This window comes from Pleurodeles waltl, chromosome 9 (genome assembly GCF_031143425.1).
Source record: "Pleurodeles waltl isolate 20211129_DDA chromosome 9, aPleWal1.hap1.20221129, whole genome shotgun sequence".
NCBI classification, from domain to species: Eukaryota; Metazoa; Chordata; class Amphibia; order Caudata; family Salamandridae; genus Pleurodeles; species Pleurodeles waltl.
Genome location: NC_090448.1, coordinates 1,135,403,603 through 1,135,430,637, shown reverse-complemented (window position 1 = coordinate 1,135,430,637; position 27,035 = coordinate 1,135,403,603). Strand labels below are relative to the sequence as shown.

General features: G+C 44.0%; 1 protein-coding gene across 2 annotated transcripts in view; it reads left to right on the top strand.

Annotated features, from left to right (window-relative positions):
- FUT8 (fucosyltransferase 8) overlaps positions 1-27,035 on the top strand; it is a 584,495-nt gene that overhangs the window by 543,802 nt on the left and 13,658 nt on the right. For both annotated transcript variants that reach the window (XM_069208896.1, XM_069208897.1), the window contains one exon: positions 7,105-7,255. In XM_069208896.1, coding sequence (XP_069064997.1) covers positions 7,105-7,255 — 151 coding nt within the window. The remainder of the gene's footprint in view (positions 1-7,104; positions 7,256-27,035) is intronic.

Here is a 27,035-nt window from a genome sequence, read left to right as displayed (position 1 = left end):
ATCTGACACAAATCTACCAAAACCCTGCCCTCTGGTGTTGAAGGAAATTGACAAAAATAATGAATCTAGTCAATGGCTTAGTTGCACTATGTGCGACCAGGAAACCTGGGTTGAAATCCCGGCTTTCCCACAGTCAATTCAACTTACTTCCTGTGTTTAGTTTACTTTATAGTGACATTTGAGAGTACTCTCAAGTAATTCAGTTCAAGATGGGTCCTGTACAAAAACCTCTCTTGTATATGCTTTAATAGTCTGTAATGTTCCAAATCTATAAGAATAATATTGCCATGAAATAAGGAACAAGAAATCACTAAAGATACGGTGGAGATGAGGGAAACAATCTATTTGGTCATTTTACCTAACCCTAGGGTATGATAATAAGCCATTAGTATTGGATGAGGAAACCTCACCCACATTTTGTGGCATGCTTCATAATCAGCTACCTCATCTTACGTTGGTGAGAAGATACTACCAGGACGGACTCAACCTCACTTAGAGAGAGAGCTGGATAAATCATAACAGGCTAAACTATGACTCAGATATAAGAATACGTTGGTGTAAATCTAAAGAGAATATCTTCATTCATAGATACCCCAGGTATGGTTAAAATATGCTTTGGATGACTGTGGGTTCAGTGCCCCTTTCATCCACTAAGCAGCCAACATGTTTTAGACCACACTAGTGCTCGTGAACAGGTCAGGGGCATTCATCAGGGCTTATAGAGAATCCACCCTCAAACATAAATCTATTCAGTCATACGTGGCAGAGTGATTTCCTACCTCCACAGGTGTTCAGATTAGAATGAAACCCTTATTCAGGTTTCCAGTTTCATAGTCTGGCTGGAGAAAGGCAACTTCTGTAGTCACACATTCATAAAGAGAATGCTGGGTTGATAGTACCTGCATCCGCCACGCCAGTGATGAAGCACAGCACAAAATGTGGATGAGGCTTCTTCATCCAGTATCAAAGGCTTATTAGCATACCCTAAGGTTAAGTAAAATAACCAAATAGCTCATTTCCCCCATCCCTAACATATCATAGTTTTTATGTTTTGATTAACAGTGGTTATGCCTCTTAATAACTTCTTGTGTTAACATTATGTAAGGCACACCATACAGTTGGTTCACTTTTTTCACTCATGGCGTTGTCAGAAGGAAGGTTAATAATTCTTTTAAAGTTCATGATTAGAAACTTTCACTTCAAATAAATGTCAATGCAAATGTAATCACTTCCATATGTTAAGGGAACACTTTCTACACTTTAAAATCTTTATCATGTTCTTACATTCTGTTTGTTGTGTAGCTTACATCCTAAATATTTCGAAGATTCTACATGTTCTCTGTCACTTGGGGATAAGCCAGACCACTGGTTTGCCATTGGCTTGACTACAGAGCCGTTTTAAGACATGGACAGAATGGGCAATTGCCCATCGCATCACCTTCCAAGGGACCCAGCCACAGCCTGTCTGCCCACCAGAACCACGACCAATGGCCATTGAACCAGCAGAGTTTGCCAGGATGTGTAGGTGCTGCTTGTCCAGTCACTTGACAATGCCTCTTCTGCTTCTGGCCTCTCCGTGTAGACCACTCTGAATGTATGCAATACTTTACGGTACTCATGGAGGGCCCATCTTGTCTGATTTTAGGAATTGTCTCACCTTGTTCTTCTATTCCTTAATTGTCCGCTTCTTAGCATCAACCCTTCCAATCTGTCGCTGTGGACCTTCCATGTTATCTTTCTTCATCCTGCTTTTTACTTCTCTTTATCTGATGGTCTGGGCTCCCAGTCCTGACACAAATGTAGGTACCTTGACGCACAATTTAATGCAGCAGTCAGGACTTTGTGGTGCTGCGAGACCACAGACAAGTTGTCGGTACGTCACATCCTAACATTAGGTGTGAGATTGTCACCGACACCATCTGCTCTCCCTCATTAATTTATTTTAGGTTTGGCATCTAGTAGAGGGTGAAGTGAGCAAGATGTGTGTGCTCAACTTGTTTAAACTAGCAGAAGGTGAAAAAGTAACATATCTTAATGTTTCCCAAACTGTTTGCATGGATTTAAAATGTTCCGAAATAATCAAAATGTTGCTGTTCCTTTTTCTCCAAGGAAGATTGGGTAGATTTGAGAAGGAGTAATGCCCTAGACACCATGCTCAAAGGCATCAATTTACTATTGCACAAGGACATAATGTGCCACCTGAATGTAGCATACCCAAGTCAATTGCATACAGAGCATAGCGAATAAATAATGCAGTATATTGAATTGTAAATAAACCCACCGATAAAAGTAGTGGAGTATGCCCTCAACTAAGATATAAGTAAAATTTACATTTTGTCCGGAATTTTTGTCCGGAATTTTCACCCTTTTTCCTGGATTTTTACAGTCCTGCCCAGAAATTGCCTCCATGCGAGATGGTCAACCTGGTGGTTAGGTGCTGTGTAAATGATCACAAAAGACCCTGCAAGGGGAAGAACAAAACCTTACCCATTTTTATTAGATTAGTGCTAATGTCTGATGCTGTATTTCTTTAATGTTTATAACTCAGTGGCGAGAGTGACATGGACCCTCTGAGAGGGACTTGGAGTTTGGGTCACAGAGGCACGGTCTCCAAGATAGTGGGACGCAGACAGTGGAAGAGTTACAGACAACACTACCTTAGAGCATTTGTGCACTCGCACTGGGACAGCGACAGGCAGACATTGACCCAGAAACAGAGAGACAACAACACGGACAGAGACATGCACAGGTTCTGGGACAAAAAGGGACACAAGAAAGCAAAGAGCGAGGCATGCCACTCTCCAGACTAACACACACAGCCAGCCCTGGCTGATAAAAGACCAGGACGACGGAGAATGTCGCTTCAGCTAAGGGGTGGTATTCAATTTTGTGCGCCTGTGGGAGGAGTAGCCATGGTGACAGGAAGTCCTAACAGAGCAGTCGCTCGCGTTTTATACACCTGAACTGTGTTCACAGTTGTTTATAGAAATGGGGCACATTTTCTAAACTTCATCAGGATTACCCTCTCGCATCAGGTGTGATCTTTTAATCTTGGATCATGTTGAAGGTTCTAGTGTTTTTCTCAAGGAAACGGAGGGAATTGTTAGTTGCTCCTCATTTGGCTTCTATGTCATACTTCTTGTAAAGGTAGTTCAGCTCAAAGTGAGGTTTTCCCCTTGATCCCTCGTGGGCCTTCACAATTTTCTTGCTACGCCCACTCACTCAAGCATGGATGAAGTTTCATGGCCGGAGCCATCACTGCAAGAAAGGCTGGACTCAATATGCGAAACACGGGGCGCCTCCTTTCACGGCTGCGTGGAAAGAGGAGTCCTCAGCAAGATTCAATGTGATTTTATCGGTTTCATTTATTACCTTTGAAGACGCCCACCAGAGGTTATTCCCTGAGTAACCAATTCCAGAACCTTTTTAATAAAGGTTTTTTTGTTATAAAAATTTATTTTAATTCAGTCCTATAATTATTTTTTGAATATTTGTTGTTATTACTCCTTTATATCCCTCCAAACTTACCCTTATTTTGTTTGTTTTTTCATTTTATTACGGGGTGAACCTCTTTACTCCTGTCTCTTTACTTTTTTCCCTGCTCTTCCTTTTTTTTTTTTTACTTGCCATAACTTAATTGAACACTTTCTACTTACCTGTTCCAAGTTTTTTTGGGTTTGACTCCCAAATTGTTTTGTTTTTGAATTTATTCACCTGGCACTCTAGGCCCATCAATCCCAGTAAGACGCTCAAGGAAGCAACTTGTACATTTCTTAGAGAAATATAAAAGATTTGTCTCTACTGAGAAATAATGTGCCAGGCTCAGAAAGGTGGATGGACTTGCTTGCTCCGATATGGGGCGCGTATTAAAACATTTTCTAGGGCAGTTTTTTAATTTCACTTTATAGCCCTTCCCCAGATCGGACGGCAATTTGCAGGTGCATGGAGATATTAGATGCCAGTTGCACGTGCATACCTTATCTTGGATAGAAAATTGAGCAGGACTGTTAAGCTGTACAAGTTGAGAATGTTTCTGCTAGGATCCCTTACACCAGTGATTTCCAACCTTTTGACTTTTGTGGACCCCCACTTTATCATTACTGGAACTCAGGGACCCCCACTGAATCATTACTGGAATTCGGGGACCCCTCAACGAGTCATTACCGAAAGCTGGGGACCTAATCTGTTAATATTTTTTAATTTTCTAAGCAGTCTCTGACCACCTGAGGAGGCTTTGCGGAACCCCATGGGGTCACCGGCCCACAGGTTGGGAACTGCCTAACACTGTTCCTAGTGAGCCAAAGTGGAATGACTAGCCACGCCATACATAGATTTTTCTCTGTGATTAGCGGTTCTATTTAATTTCTTTTTCTGTTTTTGGTATGGCACTTACATAGTACATTCTGGCCACTTCAGAGCACTTAAGGCACTATAAACTTTCTGGTATACTTATTCGCTAACTACCCTCACTTCAGCAACCACCCACAAAAAATTAGGGAACTGTGTATGTTTCATAACAGAAAAATTCAGTAGAAATGGCAAACTCGTGGGACCAAAGGCCCAAATGCTGTCAGACGCGCGTATTATGAGGCTTCAACCAGCAGCAGGCAAGCATCGTCTGCGACCCTAAGATCTTCACCGGCAGGTGGTGGACTTCTACTGTGTCCATCTACAGCAAAGGCAGAAGCTGAAGGAGGACTTAAACTCTAGTCGTGTCACAAATTAATAAAGTGAGATTCTTAAGAATGTAATTTTAAAAAGATTTTTAACATATACATACATGCCCACAGGCCCGATTCAGGCTGGAGACTCACGATTTTTAAAACAAAAAATGGCTTAATTTTAGCTCTTCCCACCTAAAATCGCTGCTGCTTCAATGTGAGTCAATAGGGTGAGAGAAATACATTCCCCCATTTTTTTTTTTCGAAATCTTCTACTTTCTTGTTCTAAAATTTTGGTGTATATTCCAATATAAGCCATTGGATGAGTTGGCATCAGTGCTTCAGTTTTTTATTAATTAAGTCTTATGTCCACTAGGACATGATTTACGCCATACTTCCAAATATATCTGCCTAAAATCCATTTTTACATGTAGATATAAATGGAAATCGCTTACGTCCTCACTGGTTATCCTGATAATCTGACCTATGCTGGATTCCCATACTTCAGACTACATTAAAATGTGATGTTTTCTGTGTTTGTGTATTCTGTCTCCGAGGCTGCTTTAAATTTCCTTTTTTTGTATGTATTAGGATGGCCTCAGGAAAAGAAAGATGGCGGCGTTCATGTAGTTGTGAACCGTATCACTTATTTTCCAGTCCTTATGTGTGTTAACTTTCAACTTCACCAATACTTTGACTACAGTTTCTTTCAAGAAATGTGCACCCTCACACACTCCATGTCTTACCCATAACACTCGTGCAAAGAGGGCGTCATAGACCCCCTGACCTAAGAGCTACGGGGGGATGGGGTGGAGTTTTTTATGAGCCTCTATAAAGAAATAGCAACTTCAGTACAGTGAAGATAAAGATACATTTAAACAAGCATTTGCAATACACTGGGTCACGGGTTTGCTCGAGTTAGAGCTATTAGCGATGTAAATTCCTAACTGGACTTTTCTTTGAAAATGAAAAGTAAAACAATTGACATAAGTGAGCCGATTCAAAGCACCATGGCCGCCATGAGCGTGAGTGCGAAGGAGAAACACAAAAGGAAAAAGAGGTTTGCTCGCAGTCAAACTTATCGGCAATTGTGCAATTATCCATTTAACAGGGGCAGTCTGCAAGTACGGATAAACGTAAAGCATTTACCATTGATAAAGGATTTTTGAAAAGCAACCCCAGGAACGAGTGAAAGTGATTGGCGTGCCGGGGTCGTGGTTAAAAGTCCACAATACTTACAACAGGCCAAAGCGCTTGCTCGCTCAACCTAAAAATGGGGAAAAGAACAGAGATGATGACACAGGAAAGTAAGTGGGAACAAGGAAGAAAGATAGGTAGACAGAAAAGTGAAGGAAGGAAGTTTGAGAGGAAGGGCGAAAGAAAGTTAGGAATGGGTGATAAGAGGGAAAGATATATGGATGGATGGATTGAAGGTGAAAGGCTAGATGGATAGCTGAATGGATGGTTGAAAACGTGAGTGGATGGCAGATTGAATGGAAAGGTGAGTGTGAAAAGATGGACAAAAAAGTCAATGATGGTTAGATGTACCATTTGATAAGTGGCTAAGTCAAAGTATGGGCGGGTGGAAGCATGCATAGATGATGGGGGTGTGAACTGAAGGTTTAATGGGATAGCCCAGGTATTGATGGAGTGGTGGAGATGGAAGATGGTTGAAATAGTGAATGGAAGGCAGCATAGTAATGTGAATGGTGGCTATTAGTAGTTTGGTGAAAGGATAAATGGATGGGTGCGTGGATTGCAGAGTCGAGGGAGCTCTTCTAGGGAAAGTCAGAGTCACTTGCTTCTCTTGCATGGTCCATCAGTGCTTTGGTTCAGGGTGGCGAATTTTTTAACTTTCTGGCTACTCCACTGCGTGCAAGAATTCTCTTACAGCATCTACTTTTTCTGTGCCTCCTCGGATGTCTGCTCCTCCATCCGTAGTACCTTCCTCACCTGAGCTGACCGCCTGCATATTTCTCTCTCTAGTTTTATGGGGTGAAATAATAAGTAGAAGCAGTTTAATGAAAACCGTTTTTGTTCAATCGCTATGTAATAGCAGTTTTAATTCAAGATAATGCGGGGGCCAGACATGGTCAGGTTAAGCACGGATCCTCGACAAATAGTTGATGGTTTTCGTCTGTTGCAGAGGACATCCAGGAAGGTTATTTATTTTTTTATTATGAGCCCCATTAATTTTTAAAGTGCCATGAACATTGGGAATTCGAGAGATTACTCCGGATTATGTGTTACCATTCATTTCACAGACCAAAACACTGCATAATGATTTCAATATTTAATGTTGTGACCTAAATCATTCTGTTAAACAGCGCAGCGTGGAAAATGGTCCAAAAGGACATGCGAAGGACACAGCGTAACCATGCATGCACTCCTATCTGGCTTCCTGTTCTTGCTTGTAACCTTTCGCCGTGCTTCTCTCTTTCAGGTACCCAAATTATGAATTTATTAGTGACAACTCCATATCCTGGTCTGCAGGACTTCACAACCGGTACACTGAAAACTCACTGCGGGGCGTGATCCTGGACATTCACTTTCTGTCCCAAGCAGACTTCCTGGTCTGCACCTTCTCCTCCCAGGTAAGGCTCTACATGGTGTATGTCACAAGAGGTCTCTTTGTCACCTTTGTCGGGATGGACTTTTAATTATATATCCCCGCCTGTGCCTCCGATCCAAGCGGTCGCGTCTGAGATCCGCTTGGGTCGCAGATTTGGGTAGTTGTGTTACAAAACCTCAAAGCTGCTGTAGAATGAACAATTCTTCTGTTGGGAACCCTCAAGGCTTAACAGAAGTCAGAGCAGACCTGTCTAGTGCTGTTGAGCTTCTAGCAAATATTTGTCTGAAACTAAATCTATGAACCCTACTAGAATGCAGTTTTTAATTTTGGAAGGTTAACCGCTTCTCATGTGGGAGCCCAGATCAAGGGTACCATAGATAGCGTTGGCAGAGTAAGCTCAATTCAAGCGCATCAACTCTCAACAGGTTGCAAGGGCTTTTTTTAGTGGGTTGAGAGTTCTAGTAATTCTTCTGTGCTCGTCACCCAGTCAAGAGTATTCATTGAAGTTTTCTGTAACCATTGGTGATAGAGCACAGAAGTGGTAGAATTGGGCAGATCGTTCTCATCAAGATCAAGCCCCTCAACTTTAGTTGATTTGGAAAGCTGTCCATCTGTGTTGTCATGCCTCCCTGGATGATTGCAGCATCTTGTGCACACGACATACCCACATGCCACTCTGGGAATGCAGCTTGCCTGGTGTTTGGTTTGAAACAACGTGACCATATATCACGGGCCATCAATCAACGAAAGAGCCTAGATCATAAGGCTCATATACATTCAACAGAAACCCCTCACTCTTCGTCCCACTTGCTACACAAGGGCAACTTCTTTCATCTGGACATTCTTCAGTAATGCACATTTACAACATCCTGCTAAATTCAAACCACAGCCTGGTAGAAGCTGACTACAAGCTGTGCCGATTGGAGAACAGGACTAACTGTGTGCCTTCTGCACAGGTGGCATCTCCATCTGAATGTGCTGGACGAGCTTCCAGCATGCAAGAGATAAATGGGCATGGTTGAACAATGGAGGACATGAACTTTAACTCGGAATACTTATTTCTCATGGATACTTCTAACTACACATTCCTGAGCTTTAGAATATTCCCCAGGTGCCAGACTGGATCTTGAGGTTTTCACAGCAGTGCTCCTGTGTGCTGTGGGACTCCACGTAGGACTCGTTCCTTCCGGAAATTGAATACTGGAGTCACATATTTTATCACTCTTCTGCGGAACATTGTTAGTTCCTTTCTTTCCACACGTGGGTGTTCTTACTGAGGTCATGCACACTGGGCCAGCCTCATCTGAACTCTTGCTTCCATTTAATGATGTCGTGGCGGACGCCTTTATGAACACTTGGGTGAAGCCTTGCTCTTGCCCACTGCTGAACAGGCAAGTGGCCGGTTGCCTCAAACTGGTGCCTGGCGACCCGAGCTTGCTTACTCCGCACTCGACTCCTGAGAGTTTGGTGGGCCAAGCTTCCACCAGTAAAGTCAACTCTAGTGCGCTCCTCGTGACTCCTTCCGGCAGGGAGACGAAAAGTACTGAGGCATTTGGGAAGTGAATGTTCTCTTCCAGCTGCATGACGTTGAGGTCAGTCAATGCGGTTTATCTCATAGGCCGCTATACGCATGCCCTCTTGGACATGGACAGGAAGACCTTGCTGGTAGTCCCAGACGAGTTTCAGTGTTGTTTGGGTTGCCCTAGATATTACTGACTGCTTGAGGTATGGAGTTTGCACTAACGTGATGCTCTGAAACCACTCATGGATGGCTTCCACTGGCTTGTCTGTGGACATGTTTGTGTATCTAATTGATAATTTCGTTTGATGGGTGCCCCGCGCAAAGGAAATAGAAAGAATGTATCAACTAACTTATGACGGCGTGCATGTGTGGTGCTTGTATGCCGCTCTGCTCGGTCACTTCCGTGGTTCGCACCCTTGGCAAAATGCAAAATATTGGGATTTTTCAAAGACAAAAAGACGATCTTTAATTTAGTCCTTCGGGACACCCTGGAGAATATGGCTGATGATATTTTGAATGGATGCTTTGAACCCCTAATCTATCTTAACCGTAAGAGACTTTTTCTCAATGATTTGTGAAAAACTGTGTCAAGAGTATCCTGGTTGTGATGTACTGAATGCTAGTGGTCTGCAGGCTAGTGGTTCCTTCATTCCCCTGGGCCTGATAATTTTACTGTACGGTGGGTACTGCCCCCATTTTCTGTCTTTTCTTTCACCTCACATGTTATCCAGTTACTGCAGTAGTGTCTCTCTGGGTACCTTTTCATGCTTTTCTCCCTTGAAAGAACACACAGATGTGGGCATGGAGGAATGGCCAATCGATCAGCACATTTAGGGGAGAGCAGTGGAGGAGGCGAAATGGGAGGGAGGATTGAGAGCACATTGTTCTGTGTGTTTTTTTATGTGCATATTCATATGCCCTTGGAGCTCGTAAGTGATTGCACCCTTTCATTGCAAATTGGATGCTGATGCTGCCCCCTTTTGATGCTAATACTGGGTAATATCTTCTGATGCCTTTAGCGTGAAAGTCTTCCTTCTGTTTCTTATCTGGGTTCCTAGAGTTATTGCTGAAGTGTTGAAGATGCTGTTCACAACTTCTTGGTGATTGTCTGGCTTGAGGTGCTTTGGGACTTTCCGCCCAGATGAGCAGAGAGGAACGAGGGCTCGGCAGTGCTTAATTTGTAAATGAAAACGTGCCGGTGCCCAAAGCTCTCATTTGAAAGACGCGCTGCTGCATTTAAATGTGCAAACCATCTCAGGACCCTTTAATCCACTTACAGCCACTCCCTGCCCCTTCAGCTCACTCTTGCAGCATTCTGCGTTCTCCCGTTGCGACGCTTTTTCTTTGTTTTCTACCTCCACCATTCCCATATGTGTCTTTTGCTTGCAGAAAATGCCTGATGCAGAAAACTAAGTGCCGGCCCTCAAAAATAAGTGCTGCTGCCCTCACACCAGAAATCACCGGCTCACAAAGCACTGGGGCTCGGAAATGGAGTGAACGGAATTCAAGAGGTTATTAACGTGCAATAGGATAGATTATTTGCCTATCTTTTGCATTGTTTACCACCCAGGATCAAAACAGAGAGCTGTACCCTGTGAATGCGAATGTCTAGAACAGGGCGCCAGTTTCCAGTTCGAAAGGCATTTCTACAGCATCACTTCAAACATGGCTGCTGGAAGCAGGAAATGGTTGGCCACGCAGGTGCAGCGCGTGCCCATTTCCACGGCCGTCACGTGAAGCTGTGACGGGAATACCCTCTTACTGTGACTGAGCTTCTGAAAGCCCCCGTAATAATATACACGTTCAGCACAGAGAATGTAAAATACATTCATGTTTTTACGATAACAGGGAATATGCAAATAGTGTCTATTTAAATCCCTTGTTTGCTACTGTATCTAATGCATATTCATTTTGAACATGAAAAGCAGGCTGGCTTTGAAATTCGCTGGACATCATTTGTAAACACCTCCCCAGGAGCAAAACCAAGAGTGAAGGCAAATCCCGCAGCCATAGGCAAGTACTTTGTCGCGTATTATATACATAGTACACGGTTTAATTGACTTTACTGGTTGAATGCTGTGAAGCACCGACAATGGTAAGTAACTTCTCCATCTTGAAGCTTTACTTGTGAAGGTGGACAAAGTCTGTATTGATAATAGCTGAAAACTTCCTTCTTAATATAGTGAAAGCCCCTGCTTCCTTGCAGCCCCTAAAACCAATTATTCTATCCCATATGAGCTTTAGGCAGCGGCTGTCCATCAAGCATGCATGTCTGGAGACAGCGAGTGCCCCTGCCTAAAACTCCCATCTGTTAAAGTTTATCTTCGCCAGTGCTTAATTTGTCACAAAAAAGTAAGTGGCAGGATCCTTCTTGGGAGCTCACTGCAGCCTGTACTACCCATTGCCCCTGCCAGTGACTGAACCAACACAACTACTAACCATGGCATTCCTGCAGGTGTGGCAGTTCAGACTACGCAAAGCTATACTAATGGCGTGAGTGGCAGGTATTATTCATGCTTAATGTATACTGACTTAGTAGTCACTGTTATTGTGCTCATCTCAAAATTAGACAGAGCCTGCCACCATGTGGTGGCCTGTCACTAGACCTGGTGCTGACAATTACCTGCCAAGCACGTCAGTCGCTGTAGACTTCACTGTCCCAGGTGCGTTCTGCAAGGTGACAGGACACCTCTCCAGTGGAACCTGCACTTGGATGCCTGTGTAGGAACACCTAGGGGTACGATCTTCTGCAGGCGACTTTGTTCCCCTTCGAGGTGTGCGCTCACCCACAGCACACTTATTAAAACACCAAAGTTTTTGCTGGTGTGGGTGAGTGGTGTGATTAATCTGTCCATGCAGCCTAACCTGCGGAATTGAGACCCAGCACCAGTGTTCTCAGCTGCAGGTTTAAAAACTGCCTGTCTTGGATACAGGCTCTTGGCATCTCACTTGTCGGGAACCGGACTCCTTTGGACAACAGATACTCTTAGCAAAAGTCATTAACACAACGTTGTGAGCATGGCTTGAGGAGGCGATGGGCAACACCAAGAAAAACATTCTTTCTAATTGTTTTTATCCAACAGAGAATTCTGGAATATCTATACTCTGCACCTGTAAAGGCGCGTTTTCGAAGAGGGTCATGATTTGCGTTGTCTTCAAACCTGGGGTTTTGTTAATTGCCGGTGGCTCATCAGCCCAGGGCAATGGGACCTCTTATAAAGACATGACTTTCGTGAGGGAACTACATCAAGACTGATTGTTTCCTCTGACACAAATTGAGCATAAACCACACTAGGGTCTTCCTAAGGAAGAGAAGATCAGCAGATTACAAGGATACCTTTAACTTATTTGGTATGAGTCTTTTATCACAGCTTCCGGCAGCCTCAACTTGGAGAGTAAGGCGAGGCAAGCAAGGATGTCTTCCTCAGACTGCGAAGGCCTTACTGACTGTTCTGTTGTAAGAGTTCTAGGATTTCCATACTGGTCATAGGTTGGGAAGGTAGGGAGGGGAAACATGCAGTGTTCTTCACCCAAAGGTTAAGCTCGACTACCAGTATAGGTTAGTGAGAAATGGGAGTGGTTGGACGCTAAGTTGGTCAAGTCTGAGGCAGAGAGCATTCCCCTCTTCTTGTGTTAGAACAGCGTTGATTTTGTAACACAGCTTTTTACAACCTTTTACTCCACTTGGATACTCAATTTGCAACCAGTTCTGTTACATATACAGTCGTCCGTGAGTTTGCATAGACTCCTGTTTTCTATTAGTCCGGCATCAATGGTGAATAATGGAGCATGTAATATTAATTAACAGGGTTTTAGAAATTATTCAAGATAGGATACATCAAGTGAGTTGATTTTATTTTTTGAACATTACCCAATTTTTTACATTCAAGTACACTTCATTACCCATAAGCACAATGTTGAAGTACAGTTATGTTAAATGATTTGGCCAGAATCACAGGTTATTTGGTTAAGTGGCAAACCTGGGTATAGATCCCTCAAGGTCCAGTGTCAGAATCATAGCGATGAGGTCACATCTGCTTTGAGTAGGAGGACATCCTCTCACATCATGTCGTCTTTGACGCAATAGTATCCCCAATAGAAGTGCAAGAGCTTCATCAACGGATGAAGCGAAAAGCGCATTGGCCAACTTACTGTCAAAAGAGAAAGGTGAATAGATCATTAATGATTAACTAAACTCCCTAGTAGTCCTTCAGGAACTCTTTAATCTTGCGGGCGCCTTGACTCATAAGTCATCTAGCCTAAACTCTACTGGAAAGAAGAAAATCCCTGTGATAAGCCACAAAATCATCTGTCATTTGACAGCAGCATACCATACCCTGTACTGGTCCAGAACACAGTCAGGCTTTCATGTGTTTGCCTTTGGCAATGTCTGAGGGAGACTTCCGGGTAGAAACCACATTTATCAAGTGCCACTTCCATTAACAGCACGTCTAGCAATTGTAGATCCAACAATTTTGGATCTAAACAGTGCTGTAGCAAACGTAAACTGGCAAAAGATAAAGCAAACATAAAAGTGAACACATTGTGAAATAAATACAGACATAAATAACAAGCTAACAAGAAAAGAGTGCCTATGCAAGTAGGATGCCTCCGGCTCTTTATGAGCCCTAAATGCAAAGCCAAAGTGATCAGTGTGAGCAGAAACCATTTCAGGGCTTGGAAGATAGCCCAGTGCGTCTTGCCGGAGTGAGTGGAAGTGGTCTGCTTGAGAGGTCACTGCTAAGGTTCATTGGTAAGCAGCACTAGATAGATAGCACTGCCCAAACAGTCAAGTCTGACGTAGTTTGCAGAACTTCCTGAGCTCAGGTCCTGTGAATGATGAAATCAAGATACAGTCATTAAAGCCTGCAATCCTGATCAAGGCACTTGCTTGGTGTATGAAGGTGGAGCCGAAAGGCCAAAATGTTGGGTTTCCCAGAGAAATTTGCCTTGGGGTTGCTTCACCATTGTAACACAAGGGTTTAGTAGCAGTCACTTTGTGAAAGTTTAGCACATTCATTCATTCTTTCATGTACCTGATGTAGACTGATGAGCTTCTATGTCAACCCATGTTATTCTCGCCTCGACTAAATTCCCAAAGCACTCACACCCCTTGATTCTAGCAGCCAGGGCCACTTTAGCTAGAATCTCTGTAGTTTTTGTCTTCTAGAAATGACTTTTTATATTACATTGCTATGTTATATTACTTTTTATGGTAGTTTGTCCCTTTAATGTAAGGCACCCATCGGCCCAGTGTCAAATCATGTCTTCAAAACTCCACACCTACAAAGAACACTCATGTGTTCGCTCTTCTCACTTTTCTTAGTCAAAAAACGAAATGCATCAGAATTCTGCCTCTTCTACATTATCTGTAGTGGGATTACATCTAAGATGGTCGTACTACATTAAACTGCATCTTGTATCACGCGTAATGCTCGACCAGAAATGTTCGGACCACATCATCAGAGAAACCCTGTCCATGACCACCTACCCACCATCCTGTGCACAAAGTCCTGCATCAGTGGGCAACCAGCTGCCTTAACATCCCTCGGCTGCCTTGGTGGGTTTTCAACAATACACTTACTCAGCTGGTGAGGTACTAGTGCTTTGGTGGAAGATTCTTCCACTCACACATCCCTATAGCTGAATCTGATGCTCCAGCTCCCTGCTTTCCTTGAGATAATAGTACTCTGGAGAACCTTTTAAGAAGAAATACCACTTAGAAGATATCACTAGGAAGACAAGTAGTTAGAAATTACTTTGTCACTTTAAATAAAAGATTATTAAAATTGATTTGTTTTTGTTATCATAAGAGCAGCATGACAAAAATATGGTAAGATTTAAAAAAAGGTCAAGAGCAAAGATGAGTTTAAAGTAGATATGCATGAGGAAAATTATATATATTTTGTTAATTGTTCTAAAGATGTCATTGTTTTAAGCCCGCTATTGGTAGTTGACCTTAACAGTTTTTATAATTCTTCAATGCGTTCAGAGAACTCTTAATTCCACTGGCAATCTAATTTTATTACCTCCTTCCTTGTGCTCCTTTTTACCCTCTGCCACCTAATCCCAGAACCCAAAATCCCTACCTTCCTCCTCCAACTGTAGCAGACAAATACATCTCTCATAAGAAGGTGCAAATAAAAAGTACCTCTGCAGGAGTAAAGAGCCTTTGTATTCTAAGTCTGCTCATGCAGGAGTAATACTTGGTTGCTACGTGCCTACATATTTCCATCTTTATATTGTTCTAAAATAACTCTGATATTTTCTCCAAAGGGATTTATTTTTGCCAGTCTCATCTTTTGTCCTTGTAAACACTTTGTTAAGTTCAGTAATGCAGTCTACATTTTTTATTTGTATGAGAAATTGGTTTATTAGCTGAAGGGGTTTAGAGCCCCACTCAAGTACTATACACAATCCTTGACAGGGTGGACCACAAAAGTCACTAACTATTCCTGTGCTTAACCCTCTGGTAGCTTGGCACAAAAGCAAACAAACTTAACTTAGAGGGAATGTGTAAAGTATTTAAGAAGCACATAGTCCAAGAAAACTCCCAAGCCTATTTAGAAAAACAAAGTTTATAAATGAAATCACACCAAAACATCTAAAATCCAATCAGTAGAACCGGAGATATGAGTTTTTTTTCCCTCCCAAATAGTGCCAAAAAGCACAAAGCACCAGTCGCAGTTATCTGATTGCACTGGACCGTGGTAAAGTCACAAGTTCAAGCTGAAAGCCGGTCAGATACAGGAACTAGATTTGCCTCGCTGGAGGATCTGCCATTCACAGGGGCCACAATGAGGTCGTTGACGCGAGAAGAGATCAGGCATCACGGACAGTTGATATTTTGGCATGAAGAGCTAGTTGTCGCTGGTGCTTCGTATTGGCAGACTGTCGCTGTTGGCGAAAGTGCAGGTCTCGCTGGAACCTCACATTGGCGGTTGTCCCAGACATTCGTAGTGTGGAGATTCCACATGGTGGTTGACAGCAGCCAAAATATTAGGTATTTTTCACCTGGAGTTCAGGAGGAGCACACTTGCATGCCAGTCAGGGGTCCAGAACCTTGCAGGCACCTCTTGGGGATCAGCAATCATCCCAGCAAAGGGCTGCAGCAGGGTTCAGTCAGGTCCAATTGGTGTAGGCCAGCTAGCCAGTTGCAGGGCCATCCTCTGTAAACTTGTTGTGTCCGTGTAGCTCAAACAGGAGGTCAGTCAACTGACCCTTGGAGTCACTTGTGGTGAGCCTGGGTTCAAGGCAACCGGTTCAGTCTGCCGTCTTCAAAAGGCAATTCCCCGTCTGAATCTTTCTCAGGTCCTGGAGCGTCCTGATGATATGTTCTGAATGTGCCACTTTTATTTCTCGTGCCAGCATTTGTGTGTGGCAATTTCCTAGCCTACCCTCAAACTGGCTCTGGTATGTTTTCTTCTTTCCCTCATCCTTGCTGAACACTACCTAGAGTAACAAAGAGCAGGCAGGCCTAGGTATCAGCTGCATTTGAGAGTGGCAGATCATGCAGCCCTTAGGAGTCAGGAAGAGGGGGTGGGCAAACCCTAAAGCAACCCTTCAAAGCTCAGAAAGGGTGAGTGCAGCCCCCAGGAGATCCTGCTCTAGAGAGCAACACTAGCCCCACGCCCAAGGCCCTTTTGTCCCCGTGTCTTGAAGGAATGTATAAAACACTACAGGAGAGCCGTTCACAAGTATGTGAATCTGGACACTAACAGAATGGTAAAATTGGTTCAGACTGAAAAATGCTAGCTTTAAAAAAGTGACATCTTCAGAATAGTAAATTAAAATTTAACTTTACCATTAAAAATGATTTCAAATTACAATTAATTTGTGTGAAAACATAATTTCTCAATCTGTTCCCTAACTGAAGTTATCACTTATAAAGTGTCATAAGGTGACTCAGGTTTATATGAGAGGTAGCAATGTGAAGAGTTTTTCATTGTCAGGACTTGCAGAACTGAAATACACATGTCCTACTTTTTAAATACCATGAACCATACCATAAGGATGGTTAGGGCCTAGCTTAGTGGCGGCTTACAAATATAAAAAAGGAAGGTTGAAGCTTGGCAAAAGGTTTATTTTAGCAACACAAGATGATGGACAGAGTGCTGAAACTTTTTAAGCACTCTTCCCCCAGTCACAGATCTGGATTCAATTAATTGTTCTTTTATGCCCCATGCCACCCCAGTTTCGACCCAGCCATATGCAAATCAGTCTCGATCCTGCTCCCATGGGAACAGTCCAGCCCAAACTTCCAGGCCAGTCCTCCCTGGTCCGGAATCAAGCATCCTGGGACCTGTTTCAGGGTATCACCACGCTCAATCCAGTGGCACAACGAGCAAGGGACCCAGATCTGGGCATACCCTGGCCACTAAGTATGAACATAGCAACAGAACAAGATGATGAAAGGAGTGCTGAAACTTTTCAAACTTCTCAAAAAGGTTTATTTTGCTAGGTCGAAATGGCAGTTTAAAACTGCACTACAGCTTGCCTGAGGTATGTTTTACAGGACTACTTTAGTTGGGTGATAGAATAACTGCTGCTGCCCACTAGTAGCATTTAATTTACCAGCCCTGGGTACATGCAGCACCACATACTGTGGACATATACTTAAATTAAATGTGCCAATCTGGTGTCAGCTTATTGTACTATGTTTTCGGGAGAGAGAAAAAGCTTTTGACCACTAGTTAGCAGGGAAAAAGTGCATAGAGCCCTAAAAGGCACCAAAAATCGGTTGTGCCAAGAAAGGCAACAATCGAAGTTGACCCTGCCGAGAGAACCAGGTTCAACAATTTGGTTTCTTCATTCTGAGGATTATTGAATTATTTGGGAGTTTTGTAAAGCGTGGCATGCATCCAGACAGTCACTTTTAGTGGCATGCCTCTGGTGGATTGCCCTTGATGTACGCTCAGAGACATCCAGCTGTCAACTGTTGTGAAACTGTTCCGTAGTCCGTGGTTAGAGGTTTGCATGGAAGGGATGGATAGCTTCTGCTGAGAGGGGCGTTGGGGTGCAGTCCCTTTATGCGGGCGTGGGCAAGACCCATCTTCCTAGTAATATGCACTGTAGCCCAATATGCACAAATGTATTTTGATTGATGGTGGGCCCGCTTGATGAGACCCACAGTTCATCTCACAAAGTAAACCTTTCTTGTCTCCATTTACCTGTGTATAGAACATAGACTGCGAATATCTCAGCCAGCCAAAAAAACAGAACAAGTTCTCCCAAAGGTAAGTAAGTGCGGTCATGTCTGCTCAGTTGGCTCGAGGGAAGGAGAGAGGCAGCTGGCACCATCTCCCGTCTGCGTAAAATCCCTAGTGCAGCGAATGCTGGGCCTGAATCGCAATTATGCTATCTGGCTCAGAGACCTGCCTGGATAGGACAGCACCGCACAAGCCAAAAAATAAGAATGTTGCCTACTGCTTGTGTATGCCCAGGTCTTTAAGCATTTGGTGAACATGGTAAGTATTTCAGCAGGTCTCCTCTGTTTTCCATTTATAAATTGTTTATTCAAATCGTACAAAGCTCAAAAAGTTGGGAAAGTGTAGCAGCAATTTACATAAAAAGTAATATTTAAGAGACACATTGTGGTAATTGAAACTGGTATGTATATGTCCCCAACAAAGCAATTTTTAAAATAATTTGTAAATAAAAACCATTTAAGCACAAATAAAATGAATTAACTAAGTGACTCTTAACCTGTGGTCCGGGGACCCTTGGGGGCCCGCGAATCCTACTCGGGGGAATCCACAACTGCTTAAAAAGTTAAATATTATTAACAGATTATTAAAATGTTTTTAAACGAAGAAGTAAAATTTAAAGTTGAACATTTTAAAATGTTTCATGAATGTGGAGGAATTTGAAATTGGAGGCTAAATATTAAGTTAGCATCCTCATATTGATATGTTGAAGCAGCACAAGTGCATCAATTAAAATATGGTATGGACAGTGAGTGGCGTAAATTAAATTTAGAAAAGCTCTAATCCTCCCAATACTATTACTATTTTTTATATTTTTGGATTAAAGCATTTAATAATTTATGCATTTGTTTGATTAATGATTGTCTCTATATTTTGTGATTATTGCTTTGCGTCTTTAATCATCCAAAAGGTTTATGTCAGGATTCCCGGCTTCTGGTAGTGACTCAGTGGGCGGTCCTTGGATTCCAACAATCATTCAGTGGCAGTCTCCGGGTTCCAATAATGATTACGTTTGGGTCCACGGAAGTCAAAAGGTTAAAAACCAATGAACTAGCTTGAGCTGTAATGAAGAGTTTCTTTAAAGATGGTGTTTTGATCTTATTAGATCAGTCCATCAATTTTGCCTTGGTGTGATGTGAAAAAGCGCTTACGTGTCTGTAATACGGCAAACAAATAAGATGTCAATGGTTGTGCACGCCCTCGCAAAAGCCAAGGGTCTTATCCTTCAGTACCAGGAGCAAACCACAGGTAACTTTTCCGAACTTCACTAGAGTTTACTTTTGTCCTCTTAAGATGTGCACCAGATTGAAGCCTCCTATATATTCAGTACTCAGCAAATCTTGCTGCTTGAAACAGTGCGGACTTACCGGTGGCCGAAAGCTCTTATATCTTTCAAGACAGCAATTCTAAAACCAGCTAAAGAAGTATCCATTTTATACAGTCCCAGATGCTCAATCCAAGCACTGAGTTTTGTTTTGGGAATTGACGACGTCTGTCTGTCAGAGCCACCCTTATCAGGATTAGTGAGGAGCCTCCTCAGAATCATAAAAGGTACTGTTAATAAACATTATTTCTCACCACACCGCCCATCAGTTGTTTCCATGTTCCAGTAGCCTTAGTAAATAGCGGAGGAGCCGCCCCTGAAGTTGTGTTGTTCTAAACACTGTTCAGGCCAGTTTTCGCTGCAGTCCCTAAGACTGTCCACTGTGTGTGGCTGATTTAAACTATACTTTTGCCAGAGATGGTTTTGATTCTTTGTCCGATCATGAATATTCAGTCCTATTGCTAGTTGGTTGATCAGTTGTATTTAACTCCTGTAGATGAGGTAGAATTCTAGGTTTGTGAAAACTCCCACCAGGTAGCACACTCCACAAACAAAAAACGAAATATTTAATATCCTTGCTGGATAAATTCCTTAGCTTAATCTGCGTTTATATCTTGATTAGTTTTCCTAGTTCTGAATGCATGGACCAAATTCTGAAGGGCTGAGCAGGTTGCACATGAAACAGGAACAATCTATAGAAATTCAGGATATCCTCATTAAGCACAAAAGAGTGGTGATTGTCGCCAAATTGTAAACAGTGTTAAGTGCTTTAGTGAGTTGCAGTATTTGTTCCTCAATAATCAATGCCCTTGTGAGGGATGGTAAGAATCTGGAAATAATCCCACTCATCACTCCCTCCTCTTTGTAATCCTTCAGTCAATTTTGGCCTACTAGAGCATGTCCAAGAACCCTGCAGCGAATAATCCTCTGTTTATTGCTTCCACTTGCCAAACTTTATGGCTCAGTCTTTCCTTCAAAAATATGTAGCTTGCCTCCATCCCTTCCTTGGAGTCTGCTTAGATGGCCAATAGAGCTTCTTAAAATTGTGGATGTTTAATTAAACGTTCTGGATCTGCAGGGGTGATAGCTGCTTTGCTTCTTGCATGAGGGGCTGCTCAGGTACCCGGCGAGCACGAGCTTGCGTTTCCTATATGGAGCCCTGTGGACCTGCTGTAAGATTGGCTTAGCGTTTGGAATATGGGCCCATCATCCCAGAAATGTCTGGTAATTGAGGGTCTTGTGTGGCCCCCGATCCTGTGGACTGTGTGAGCCCGCTGTGGGTGCCCACCCAAAGTGTGGTTCCTTCTGCCCCGGGCACTGGCTTCCAGGACAGGAGGAGGGTGGATTTTCACTCTCACACACCCCCCCCCCCCCCCCCCCGCCTACATCATTGCTAGCTGGATCTAGACAGACTCCCTTGCCTCGTTTTTATAACATTTAATTGTTACTTACCAATTTTGTTATTAATTCCAGCACTCGAAAAGCCAGTGTGACTCGGTGGATATTTGAAATGTGAACAAAAAATCTAAGCGATTGCTTTTCCTTTGTATTCTAATCGCTTCCTAACAGACCTGTAAAGTGTCATTATAAACATTGCAGCCTTGCTGAGACTGCCACACTCTCACAACAGGCCTTATTGCAGTCTTCTGATAAATGGGCTCATGCATAACCCACATGTTGTATTGTTTCTGCAATGTCTGCTTTGCTAGTGTCCTCCCCCTGGCAGCGGGTAATGTGGAGTAGGGACGTGGGGGCACATACCCCATGCTGATTTACACAAGACCACATGCACGCGCGCACACACAAACCCATCCATATGCACTCTCTCTCACACACACACACACACACACAAACCCATCCATATGCACTCTCTCTCACACACACACACAAACCCATCCATATGCACTTTCTCTCTCACACACACACACAAACCCATCCATATGCACTCTCTCTCACACACACACACACACACAAACCCATCCATATGCACTCTTTCTCACACACACACACACACAAACCCATCCATATGCACTCTTTCTCACACACACACACACACACACACAAACCCATCCATATGCACTCTTTCTCACACACACACACACACAAACCCATCCATATGCACTCTTTCTCACACACACACACACAAACCCATCCATATGCACTCTCTCTCACACACACACACAAACCCATCCATATGCACTCTTTCTCTCTCACACACAAACCCATCCATATGCACTCTTTCTCACACACACACACACACAAACCCATCCATATGCACTCTCTCACACACACACACACAAACACAAACCCATCCATATGCACTCTTTCTCACACACACACACACACACAAACCCATCCATATGCACTCTCTCTCACACACACACACACACAAACCCATCCATATGCACTCTCTCTCACACACACACACAAACCCATCCATATGCACTCTTTCTCACACACACACACACACAAACCCATCCATATGCACTCTCTCTCACACACACACACACACAAACCCATCCATATGCACTCTTTCTCACACACACACACAAACCCATCCATATGCACTCTTTCTCACACACACACACACACAAACCCATCCATATGCACTCTTTCACACACACACAAACCCATCCATATGCACTCTTTCTCACACACACACACACATTTACAAGCGTGCCTACATACACCCACCATTCACAAGCACACACACTGTGCCTGTGAGTGACGTACCTGCGAAAGACATGCCTATTCTTTGTGCATGAGGAAACGTATAGGTCTCTTGCCTGGTGCTGTACTTGTCACTTGTGCTTAAGAGAGGCTTGCAGTGTTGGTGCCAGACCTCTTCTTTCTTTGTGAGCCGAGATGCACCTCGCTTCTGCAACCTGTGGCGTTCCTCTCCTGTGTATAAGGGAAGCTTGCAGCGATCACTGTTGCTCGTGCTTAAGAGAAGCTTGCAGCGATCATTGTTACTTGTGCTTAAGAGAGAAGCTTGCACTGTTGGTGCCAGACCTCCTCTTTCTTTGTGAGCCGAGAAGCCCCTGCACTTCTGCAACCTGTGCTGTTTCTCTCCTGTGTATAAGGGGAGCTGCAGCGATAATTGTTGCTCGTGCTTAAGAGAAGTTTGCAGCGATCATTGTTACTTGTGCTTAAGAGAGGCTTGCACTGTTGGTGCCAGACCTCCTCTTTCTTTGTGAGCCGAGAAGCACCTGCACTTCTGCAACCTGTGCTGTATCTCTCCTGTGTAGAAGGGAAGCTGCAGCGATCATTGTTGCTCGTGCTTAAAGCAGCGATTATTGTTACTTGTGCTTAAGAGAGAGGCTTGCACTGTTGGTGCCAGACCTCCTCTTTCTTTGTGAGCCGAGAGGCACCTGCACTTCTGCAACCCGTGCTGTATCTCTCCTGTGTATAAGGGAAGCTTGTAGCGATCATTGTTCCTTGTGCTTAAGGGAGGCTTGCATTGTTGGTGCCAGACCTCCACTTTCTTTGTGAGCCGAGAAGCACCTGCACTTCTGCAACCTGTGGCGTTCCTCTCCTGTGTATAAGGGAAGTGTGCAGCGATCATTGTTGTTCGTGCTTAAGAGAAGCTTGCAGCGATCATTGTTACTTGTGCTTAAGAGAGAAGCTTGCACTGTTGGTGCCAGACCTCCTCTTTCTTTGTGAGCCGAGAAGCCCCTGCACTTCTGCAACCCGTGCTGTATCTCTCCTGTGTATAAGGGAAGCTTGTAGCGATCATTGTTCCTTGTGCTTAAGGGAGGCTTGCATTGTTGGTGCCAGACCTCCACTTTCTTTGTGAGCCGAGAGGCACCTGCACTTCTGCAACCTGTGGCGTTCCTCTCCTGTGTATAAGGGAAGTGTGCAGCGATCATTGTTGTTCGTGCTTAAGAGAAGCTTGCAGCGATCATTGTTACTTGTGCTTAAGAGAGAAGCTTGCACTGTTGGTGCCAGACCTCCACTTTCTTTGTGAGCCGAGAAGCACCTGCACTTCTGCAACCCGTGCTGTATCTCTCCTGTGTATAAGGGAAGCTTGTAGCGATCATTGTTCCTTGTGCTTAAGGGAGGCTTGCATTGTTGGTGCCAGACCTCCACTTTCTTTGTGAGCCGAGAAGCACCTGCACTTCTGCAACCTGTGGCGTTCCTCTCCTGTGTATAAGGGAAGTGTGCAGCGATCATTGTTGTTCGTGCTTAAGAGAAGCTTGCAGCGATCATTGTTACTTGTGCTTAAGAGAGAAGCTTGCACTGTTGGTGCCAGACCTCCTCTTTCTTTGTGAGCCGAGAAGCCCCTGCACTTCTGCAACCTGTGCTGTTTCTCTCCTGTGTATAAGGGGAGCTGCAGCGATAATTGTTGCTCGTGCTTAAGAGAAGTTTGCAGCGATCATTGTTACTTGTGCTTAAGAGAGGCTTGCACTGTTGGTGCCAGACCTCCTCTTTCTTTGTGAGCCGAGAAGCACCTGCACTTCTGCAACCTGTGCTGTATCTCTCCTGTGTAGAAGGGAAGCTGCAGCGATCATTGTTGCTCGTGCTTAAAGCAGCGATTATTGTTACTTGTGCTTAAGAGAGAGGCTTGCACTGTTGGTGCCAGACCTCCTCTTTCTTTGTGAGCCGAGAGGCACCTGCACTTCTGCAACCCGTGCTGTATCTCTCCTGTGTATAAGGGAATCTGCAGCTATCATTGTTACTTGTGCTTAAGAGAGGCTTGCACTGTCGGTGCCAGACCTCCACTTTCTTTGTGAGCCGAGAAGCACCTGCACTTCTGCAACCCGTGCTGTATCTCTCCTGTGTATAAGGGAGGCTGAAGTGATCATTGTTACTTGTGCTTAAGAGAAGCTTGCAGCGATCATTGTTGCTTGTGCTTAAGAGAAGCTTGCATTGTTGGTGCCAGACCTCCACTTTCTTTGTGAGCCGAGAAGCACCTGCACTTCTGCAACCCGTGCTGTATCTCTCCTGTGTATAAGGGAGGCTGAAGTGATCATTGTTACTTGTGCTTAAGAGAAGCTTGCAGCGATCATTGTTACTTGTGCTTAAGAGAGGCTTGCACTTTTGGTGCCAGACCTCCTCTTTCTTTGTGAGCCGAGAAGCACCTGCACTTCTGCAACCCGTGCTGTATCTCTCCTGTGTATAAGGGAAGCTTGCAGCAATCATTGCCTACACCACGTGAACTTAGCTGATCAAGTTCCCACACACGTAATGAATTGTTTTCACTTTTTGGCTTTGGCTACTGCCATAGTCAGCAGGGTTCATAGACCTGCAGGTCAAGTGTCACTATTGTGCAGCTCAATGATTTCTCCTTAAAATGCTTAGCAACCCATGACCTCTCTTTCGTTTTGAACATGTAATCTCCAAGATGTCCGTGGCAACACCTTTAGCCCACTACTCAGCCATTAGGACCCTAGCCAAATTTCCTTTATAAGTAGTGTAAACAGAATAGGCAATTTAATTTCTAGTTTGTAGTTACAGTAATATTCTGTATTTTTCTTAGTGGATTTACCTTTTCATTCTTAGCCTGGCCTCACTCTTATTTGTACAGTTCTGAAGTTAATACTTGTTGCAGGAGGGTGAGAGGCAAGCACATAGAACATGCAGTCTCAGACTGGGGACCACTAGTTGCTTGGCAGTAGCAGGTACTGGAGGGCCCGCCTCAAACCGCTTTATTCACCTGGCATTTTCGCCAGTGTAGCCAGGCAGTGGTTAGAACTGAGAGTGGGCTTGTCATGGCTGAATGTGGGAGCTTTTGTGGCTACCCTGGCTGCATTGCTCAGTACAACCTTCAGTGGAAGGCAGCCATGCTTCTTTGCAATGATTAAGTCTTGCTTGATAAAAGCCCTGTAAGAAAATGGGTTATTAATTGCAAAGGGTGGGTCCTTCATAAGTTATAAGTCCACAACTTCTCAATATTCGGATCCAAGTATCCTGTTGCTACAATAGGCGCTCTCGGAGTAGCAACGCAGAGCAGTTCAGTGCATAGAGGAGGTGGTGTGGTATAGTCCCCCAGTCTGCAAGGACACAGTTGACAAGACCCAATAAATCATTCCGTCCAGTCTGTGCTTTTGCTTATAAAAAACGAAAAGTACTTTATTACGTACAAACTGCTCAATATTGCTCATTAATTTACAAATAAATACTTGATGACGGGGCAAATACCACACGCTTAACAGTTCTCAACCGTAGTAAGCTCTAAACCCTTAGACCGTGATACCCCACACATACACTAGACACAGTTTAATGGGTGTACTTAGCAAAGGCAGGTCGACTGGTTGGGTCATCATGTCACTACATTAATAAAAGCAGAAATATGTCATGAAAAAAAAACAACTGCAACATCATTAAAATCACTAAGGATAGGGCCATCATACAATGGCATGCATTCATGCCTGTAATGATTCACTTCACAGGGAAATAAGTTATGTTTCACTCCTAGTGGTGTTCTTCAGCCACCAGGAGTGGTTTCTTCAGGCCTTCTGGTTGCAGTTCTTGGTGAACTGAACCTGAGTCTGGCCCTGGCACTTGTCCTCTGCTCAGGATCTTTCTCAGCAGCCTTCCAGGCCCCCTAAGGCAGAGTGCCCTCCCTGTTTTTACTTTCCACATCCCATATCCTCCTTAGGCCACTTGCAGGATACCTGTGTAAATGGAAGGGTGAGTACTCCCTCCTTTTGGAGGCCACACTCCTCAAGACATCCAAAGAAAATCCAGGGTAACCCTCTGGGGTCTGCCGAGCAGATCCATCCTCCCGATGCCCCGCAGAAGGTTTAGGTGGGTCCAGGGCCACTGACCCTGTAGAAAAAATCCTTGTCCCTGGGTGCCAGATGAAATCAGAAATCCTTGAGTCCATCTTTGCAGTAGGAGTTAGGTGTCTTCCGTGCTCCAGCGGGGCATTCCTCTGGTGTTGCTTCTTCCAGGAGCAGATGATTCTCAGTCTCTCCCTTGTGCAAGGGTTTTTAAGTGGGTTTGGAAACCTCTAGAAGCTAGATACCTCTGCTCAATCTTAGGGTAACACATTATCACTACATCCCTGCCCTAATCCTTCTGCTCAGCATTTTAGGAATTTTCAAAATGGCACTGTCAAGTGGGCTATTGAAAGACCTTCTCTGAGAGCCCAGTCCCCACTCATAACTGCTACAGCTGTTTGATCCCTTCCCTCCAAAACTTCAAAGGGCATCCCCTCCTGTGATTGACTTCAGAGGTCTAGCCACCCTGCTTTGTTTTTGTGGGACTGAGCCTTCCCAGGCCAGCTACAATGTGAAAAGTAATTAGCACTTGCAGATTTCGCCCCTGGGCTCTCCTCTCCCAGGAGCAGGCCTCATTCCTGGCTAGTGACCCTATTGTGTGGGGAGGCCTTTGACTTTCCAGCTGGCCAGCAGATAAATTAATTTGACCTAGCAGGGTGATTTAAATGCCCAAATCTTATTAGTTGCTGGGTCAGAGAAAAATTATAATTTTTGATGTGCCACAAGGCATGCACAGAAGTAGAAATTAATGTCAGATCTGCATTTGGTATCCTGATTGGGTCATAACGCTTGTCTCAAGGTATACCTTTGGTGAAACGGTTCCTTGGTGCAGGTTTCTCCCATAGCGTATAGTACAGTAAGCATACTACATACTTCAGTGAAGCATTATAGGTGTACATACTCATGCTATTGATGCCTATTCACATTATACGGGCTTTGCAGGCTGCGCCATTCCCTGAAGACAGGCCACATGTGTGCAGAGTCAGATGGTAGTCTCACACTCCCAGCATACACACGCATGTGCA